Raw genomic sequence first — 8384 nt, forward strand, 5'->3', positions numbered from 1 at the left:
CGCAATAGTTGGGTGTTGCATGATCTATTGGGCGTAAACCCATGTTGACTATCAGCGAATAGGTTATGCATCATCATATGGTCTGTTAACACATCACGCAGGAGACCTTCCATCGGCTTGCCTATTACTGATGTCAAACTAATTGGGCGGTAGTTCTGTACAACCTTTATTATGGATGGGAGTAATGTTTGCTATCGTCTAGTCTTGTGGCAATCTCCCTTCTTCCAAAGACGTGTACCAGTTTGGCGATGGCAGTGGCGGTAGCCTGAAAGGTCTCCTTCAGGGAACGTGAATGTATGAAGTCCGGCCCTGCAGACTTGCATCCCTTCAAGTTCATGAGTTTTTTTTGGAACTCTGGCCTCTAATTTGAACATCCTCTAAAGCTGGGCCATTGAACTTGTGATCAATTTCTGGCAGGTTGGGCAGGTCCTCAAATGCGAAAACACTGCTGAAGAAATTCATGAAAAGTTCAGCATTCACTTGATCATTACCTCCACCACCAAAGGTGGGTGGATGTTATGGTTTCACCCCTGTCTGTCGGTTTGTCCGTTTGTCTGTCCGTTTGTGAACAAAATATCTCAAAAGGTTGTGGACGGATGCAGACAAAATTTGGCAGAGATGTAGCATATGTGACAAGGACGAAATGATTAATTTTGGTGAAGATCCGGATTCGGCTACTAGAATTTTTAAAGTGATTCTTCACCATTGGAAGATAGGACCAAAAACGATACATAACAGGATATCTCAAAAAGTTGTAGACGGATTTGGACGAAACTTGGTGGACCGGTTGTGTGTCTGACAAGGACAAATAGATTCGATTTTGGTGAATATCTGAATATGGATTCGGATATGAGAATTATTTAATTTTTTATGTGATTCTTCACCATTGGGAGAGAGGGCCAAAAACGATACGTAGCAGGATATCTCAAAAAGTTGTAGACGGATTTGGACGAAGCTTGGTGGACCGGTTGGGTGTCTGACAAGGACAAATAGATTCGATTTTGGTGAATATCTGAATATGGATTCGGATATGAGAATTATTTAATTTTTTAATGTGATTCTTCACCATTGGGAGAGAGGGCCAAAAACGATACACAGCAGGATATCTCAAAAAGTTATGGACGGATTTGGACGAAACTTGGTGGACCGGTTGTGTGTCTGACAAGGACAAATAGATTCGATTTTGGTGAATATCTGAATATGGATTCGGATATGAGAATTATTTAATTTTTTTATGTGATTCTTCACCATTGGGAGAGAGGGCCAAAAACGATACGTAGCAGGATATCTCAAAAAGTTGTAGACGGATTTGGACGAAGCTTGGTGGACCGGTTGGGTGTCTGACAAGGACAAATAGATTCGATTTTGGTGAATATCTGAATATGGATTCGGATATGAGAATTATTTAATTTTTTAATGTGATTCTTCACCATTGGGAGAGAGGGCCAAAAACGATACACAGCAGGATATCTCAAAAAGTTATGGACGGATTTGGACGAAGCTTGGTGGACCGGTTGGGTGTCTGACAAGGACAAATAGATTCGATTTTGGTGAATATCTGAATATGGATTCGGATATGAAAATTATTTAATTTTTTAATGTGATTCTTCACCATTGGGAGAGAGGGCCAAAAACGATACATAGCAGGATATCTCAAAACGTTATGGATGGATTTGGACGAAACTTGTTGGACATGTGTGTGTGTGACGAGGAAGAATCTATTCAATTTTGTTGAAGATCCGGAACCGGATCCGTCTCGTAGAATTTTTTAAAAAGTTATTCTTCACCATTGGTGGAGGTATATGCTCTCTACCGAGTGCCGTTCTAGTTTTCTACTTGATTTCAGTGAGCATCCATTATTATTTATATAATCCACCCCTGTCCTAGTCTTCATCTTGCTATTTGAATACTTCCAAAACACCTTTACTTCAGGTTAATGCTCATCTTCTTCACCAAGTTTTCCTCATACTTTTGACGCTTTGAAACGAAAAAGACACTTTAACCCCCTAGGAGCCAGAACCACAACAGAACAATACATTTCGATGTAAATTGTAAGGCCACCAACTTCCTGGTTACTCATCATTTAATTCATTTTTACGACTCCATTCCAACACAATCGTGGTCATGCTTATCACCACAACCCCAAAACATCGTCACACCAGCACTACTAGTACTTACCTGCGCGATACAGCACGCGAGACACATCGCGTTGAGGACTCACACTCACAGCACTGAGACTGAGGATTAAATTGCCCGATGCGAAATATGAAGCACCGATTAAAGCGTCAATTAATGCCAATTCAGAAACGGCATGATCACGACTGATTACTATATATCCTTTTATCTAGTATTACTATTACATGTAGAGTGACACCAATTGTGAAAGATCAACAAGTAGTTACTCTACTTGAAAAAAATTACGCCCGACCACCCGGAAGCAACGTAATTACGTCATCACGACGGGCTACGTCTTGGAACTTGGAAGCCAGTCGTAACTCGATGATTCGACGCTCCATCACCTTTTCCTCCATCGCCTTATTTTTAAGTTTTAGAATAGTATTCCCCAAAATTAATGACGACTATCATCATGACGCCCATACATTTTATTTTTGTAACACACATATACTTTGCCTTCCTTTTCCCCTTTCAACTTAAAAATTACATTTTAATATTTGATATGTTCAAAAATATTAATATCATGTACCTTGCACAACGAGTGAAAAGTTAGAAAGAAATTGTGATGAATCCCAAAATCCAAAACCAGCGTCACTACAGTTGACTCTTCTGCTGGGGCCATCATTCGCCGCGCAATATAGAAAAGCCTTGAACACAGTGTGAAGAATATAAGGAAGGATTTTATATATCCCGATATAAGCAGGACATGTGGTTAGCTTGTGTATGAATAAATAGATGGGTGATGCCTTCAGTTTGTACACGGCTTTGTACACGTAACATCGTCGAAATGGCCAAGACTAACGGCTTTAATAATAACTAGGGCATGCCCGTACTATATATATATCTAAAATTATATCCCCCCCCCTCTATTTACATGAAATGGTTTGGTCCATTCGCAAAGCCAAAGCGAACGGCTTGCGAGTACGGTGACAATCCCCCCCCTCTATTTACATGAAATGGTTTGGTCCAAAGCGAACGGCTTGCGAGTACGGTGACAATCCCCCCCCCCCCCCCCCCCCCCTCTATTTACATGAAATGGTTTGGTCCAAAGCGAACGGCTTGCGAGTACGGTGACAATCCCCCCTCTCTATTTACATGAAATGGTTTGGTCCAAAGCGAACGGCTTGCGGAGTTTGGTAAAGAAATCGCCATCGCGTGCACAAACGCGCAGGAAAGCGAATGAATCGCAAATTAGTTTTAATTAGTTTTAAAACATAGTTTAACGGCAACATAGTTTGCCAACGTGAAATAAATGAATACGCTCTCAAATGTGCCGTCCGAGGCAGAGTCTGTTCGCCACGTTCGGCACACGTGATAGCTCGCTGCTCTCTGATTGGTTGAATCGTTTTTTGGACATAGCTCGGTAACTACTTCTCCGATTAATATGAAACCTTGAAAAGGCACATCCTCGGGTCCCCAGCAATATACCTGGCAAGTTTAAAGTATATCGGACCCGTGGTTGTCGAGAAACAGCGGTCACAGACATACAGACATACAAACATACAAACATACATACAAACATACAAACATACACACAGAGATTACTGGAATTATAGATAGATTAATATGGAGGAGGGTGATGTAGAGGAGTTGCTGGACTCGTACTGGGAGGAGCTCTCAAATGAGGACCTGCCACTTCTGGAGAAGGAATTATTGCCAGGTGGGTCTTAAATATTATAATTGAAATGAAATAAACCACTGTAATAATAAAAATAGCCCCCAAATGGGTCGACGGTCATCTCTTGAGATTGTAGTTCAGACAGACCTCTACTGATTTGGGGGGAACATTTGGCAGCCTTTGGCAGTGATTGCAGCTTAGAGTCTTCTTGGGTGTGTCTGTATCAGCTTTGCACATCTGGATTTGGGGACTTTCTCCCCTTCCTCCTTGCAGATTTGCTCAAGCTCCGTCAAGTTGGATGGGGAGCATCAGTGAACAGAAATCTTCAAGTCTCTCCACATATTCTCAATGGGATTCAAGTCTGGGCTTTGGCTGGGCCAATCAATAACTTTCTTCTTGTTCTGAAGCCATTCCAGTGTTGCTTTCACTGTATGCTTGGGGTCATTGTCCTCAAATCTGTGTTTGACTCAAAATCTTGTGTCCCAAACCCATCTCTCTCTGTTCCCACCTTACCCAGTCGAACCCAACTGCTCCTGGACTCTGTGTCCTTCTCTCCTGACAAGGTGGAGAAGTTTTTGTAAAACCTCCACTCTGATTCTGCAACTGGACCAGACGGCATCAGCCCACAAGTCCTAAAATCCTGCTCTGCCGCTCTATCTCACCCTCCCTCTGTTCTTTTCACCCTCTCTTTTGCTCAAGGTCACCTGCCAGCATCTTGGAAATCAACAAACATTACCGCTTTACACACAAAAGGTGAAAAAACAGATCCTTGCATCTACAGACCAATCAGCCTGCTCCCAATTATCAGCAAAGTCATGGAATCCATCATTGCTTTGGATATCAAATCCTTCCTCTTCTCCAATGGCTTGATCTCCGATCATCAATTTGGATTTAGACCAGGTCATGCTACTCTGGACTGGACATGTTGCTTCTGCTGTCTCAACAATGGATGGAGGTCCTCAATGCCAAACAGGAAATCAGAGCTGTCTCCCTTGACATACCACGTGAGTAGGTGATAAATGTTGCTTCTGGGACACCCCCGTTTAACATGGGAAATCCCTATCTAATGTCATTTACCCCCTTGTCTTTTTCAAAAATCATAAACACCTCTATTTCTCCCTCTATGAACCTATAATCCTTCTCGCCTTATGAACCTATAATCCTTCTCACCTGATGAACCTATAATCCTTCTAACCTTATGAACCTATGATTTTCTTCCTTTATGAATCTATAATCCTTCTAGCCTTATGAACCTATGATCCTTCTCACTTACATGTAATTTTTACCCTATTCCCCCCACGAGCCCCTTAATGTAGTTCCTTAGACCACTCTACTAATGAGCCTATAAATATATTATCTCTTTCTAACTTTTTTAAGAGTTCCATTCTCCTATAGAACTCATCCCCATCAAGTATATTTATAAAGTATACAGGTTCCTTAACCTTTTGTTGTGAAAGTATAAAGTGGTATGTTTCACGGAGGGTTCTTGTTTGACCTCCTCCTCTCCCACATACCATTTTAAAATTATAATATTTATTATCCGATTGATAACCATTAAAGTTCTCACTCCACTCTAATATATTTTTCTTCCCGCCCTCCATTACCCCACTTAACAAATGAATACGTTTATCCGTCTTGAGAATCTTCTGACCAGTGATTCTCTCAACCTCTTGAATCTGATATTTTTCACATTCGTTGTGTTTTCCATTTATATACCAAGGTTGATTACACCTCCACTCTTTAGTCTGGTTGATACTTGGTTCTATCATTTATATAATAGAAAAAAGGTGGCGGTAGCCCGTTAAAATCCCTAACCCCCCTTTTAAACTTATCACTTATATATATCTTATCACTTATATATATCTTATCACTTATATATCTTATCACTTATATATCTTATCACTTATATCTTATCACTTATATATATCTTATCACTTATATACATATATAACCATAAGGGAGACTATCAATTCCATTTTCTAAAATAAACCTCTTATCATCAAAAGCCCCCAATGCTTTCTTATTCACCTCTTCTGAATATAATTGATGTTTATAACTTCTTATTCCATTAATCTTTCTAAACTCTTCTTTCTTTGTTGTTAAACAGTTATAATAATCCTTAAAGTTTATTGTTTCTTTAATGACATTTTTCTTTACACCTTTTAACTTCTTATCAGTCTTTTCAACGTTATTCACAATGTATTTATAAGCATAAGCCTTCGACCTCAATCCCACAAATTCACTCATAACATTTCCTCCCAATTCATCCTTGAACTTTCCAATCACCTTTTTATTTTTAGAAGAGAACAACTCACTCTCTGGACTGTAATTACTTGTATCATAGATATTAATGTCCTTTTTCATGTCTGAATAAACATCATCAGTATTAATTTTCAAAATAAAACTATCAGTATCCATATACAACAATGACACATTATCCTTATACTTTGATTTTAGATTAATATAAAAGTAATCATACATTAATGACTTTGACAAGTCAAGAATTGATGTTCCAATGTAAATAGGTTTGTCCATTTCAATACTCTCTTTAACCAAATGGATCGCACAAAAGTTCTCAGTAAAGACCTCAGCTCTAGTAAAACTCGGTCTATTAATTAATTTTGATGCTTGTTCCCAAGATGTTGCTAGTCTGATATTTTGTCTTTTCCTCACATTCTCCATGGTCTTACCAAAGACCGCATTATTCATCAATTTATAAAAGTCTTTCTCAAAATCTGTTTTTGACTCTGTTCTTCTTTGTGTATTAAAATCAATGTACCCCTTTCACCAATGACTTTGATTGAACTTTAGAACCCTGCGGATCTTCTCTACTCTTAGACCTTTTGATAAATATTGTCGCAAATTTCTTTGGTGTAGTTAGTCTAGTAGGAAGACTAGGTCCCCCTGCACCCCCCGGAGATATACTTCTAATCAGTGTTTCTAGATTGGAAAAAATGTGTAGAAAATGACTAGCTATGGCCCCAAGCTGAAAAAATGTCCCACATACCATTTTTATGCAAATTACTGCTGCAAATTTTATGCAAAATTATGCAAATTTTATGCAAATTTTTGATGAGGAGTAGAGTTGAGGGGTCTTTGAGGGCTTCATCGAGGTGCTCTCGGTTGCAAGACTGGGTCATTCTGAGAAGCACAGCAGGGTCAGAGATCATGATGTTCTCCTCCTCAGTGAATCTCTCCATCAACAGCCTCTCCATTGCCTCACACACTGTTTTGAGGCAAAAGAGGGACTTTGCGTAGGCCTTTCCACTGAGAACACCTTTGAGAGATCCACTTGTTACTAGTTGTGCCTCAAAGAGAATCTCTGCATATCCAGAACCACGCATCTTGTGTCCAGTGAGCATCCCGATGTAGTTCATGGATGTGTGGAAGGGTCCAATCGTTACTACATGACTAGCAAATTCATTTGGCCAGCGCCAGATGATGGGAAGGGCTTTCATGCAGACACCCAGATCAAATGTATTCAGGACCCATCTCTGACCCACCTCAGCAGTTGCTGCCTCGGAACGCTTCAGTAGCTCACGAACAACTGCGTTGTCTGTGATCGGTCTGTGCCTGGTGCCTGCATGGCATGGCAATGGCCTGCAGCCTGTGCCTGGGCTAGGGGGTTTCACCTCTGCAACTGGTTCTCCCCCACCCAGCAAATCAACAGTCGACTACTGCACGCCTATCCACCAACCGATCACAGACAACGCAGTTGTTCGTGAGCTACTGAAGCGTTCCGAATTTTTCTTGTACATAATTTTTCTTGTTATATAATGTAGTAAGTAATTTTTCTGTTGATTCACCGATATCAAACGATCGTTGATAATCACTCAACCATTCTTTCTTTGGACTTTCTTTCTCACAAGCAAATGGAAGATCTTTATGTTTGATATGAAGTTCTTCAGGATATTTTAAATCGACCTCAAAATAATAACCAACCTTTGAATCATCCAATTCTTTTTGTGTAGAGATACATACATCTTGTAAAACCTTTGTGTAGTCTTTTTCCTTTACCCATCTTAGTTTCCCATAAGGAAGAGCTTGAGACATTGCCCAGCCAAACAAGTTGTTTGCGTCATAGTACATCAAGTAAGAACTCTCTTTCGTTGAATCATAATTTGGAAGATATTTGTTATTTGCTTTTGCGTATCTGCTCGAGCATACTTGTGAAATTCCACCTCTTTTTGCCTTTTCAATCATCAAAAGCATATCGACATCGGTTATCAAATCCAAACCTTGTTTTGTCATTTTCAACATCGCGCTCCAAGCCAATCCAGGTGCTGTGTAGTAGTGAGCAGGATCCAATCCATATCCAGTGCGACAAACAGATCTAAAGGCTTCAAATACATCGGCCAATAAAAGCACATCAGTTTTGAGATACAAATCGTGATACTCACCAAGATTCTTGATGTTATATTTTTCCCAAACATTTTGTGCGTGTACATAATCTTTATCAGATATATGACTGTTGTTTAATTTGTTATCGAAATTTTCTTTTAAAGGAAGTTGTGTTTCATTGAATCTCTCAAATGAGTCCATATAGTCATAGGGGTAAATTCCCTTTTGTGTTAGAAAATCTTTATCTGAA

At 39.8% G+C, this 8384-nt stretch overlaps 1 protein-coding gene across 1 annotated transcript in view; it reads right to left on the bottom strand.

Moving 5' to 3' along the window:
• The window catches only part of LOC137420734 (serine incorporator 5), a 69851-nt gene extending 67374 nt beyond the window's left edge, over window positions 1-2477 (bottom strand). The window contains exon 1 of the mRNA XM_068106065.2: window positions 2179-2477. Within this exon, the coding sequence (XP_067962166.1) occupies window positions 2179-2205 (27 nt within the window). The 5' untranslated portion in view covers window positions 2206-2477. The remainder of the gene's footprint in view (window positions 1-2178) is intronic.
• Between the last annotated feature and the right edge of the window lie 5907 nt (window positions 2478-8384).

Source organism: Myxine glutinosa, chromosome 2, assembly GCF_964187855.1.
Source record: "Myxine glutinosa chromosome 2, kmMyxGlut1.1, whole genome shotgun sequence".
Taxonomy (NCBI): domain Eukaryota; kingdom Metazoa; phylum Chordata; class Myxini; order Myxiniformes; family Myxinidae; genus Myxine; species Myxine glutinosa.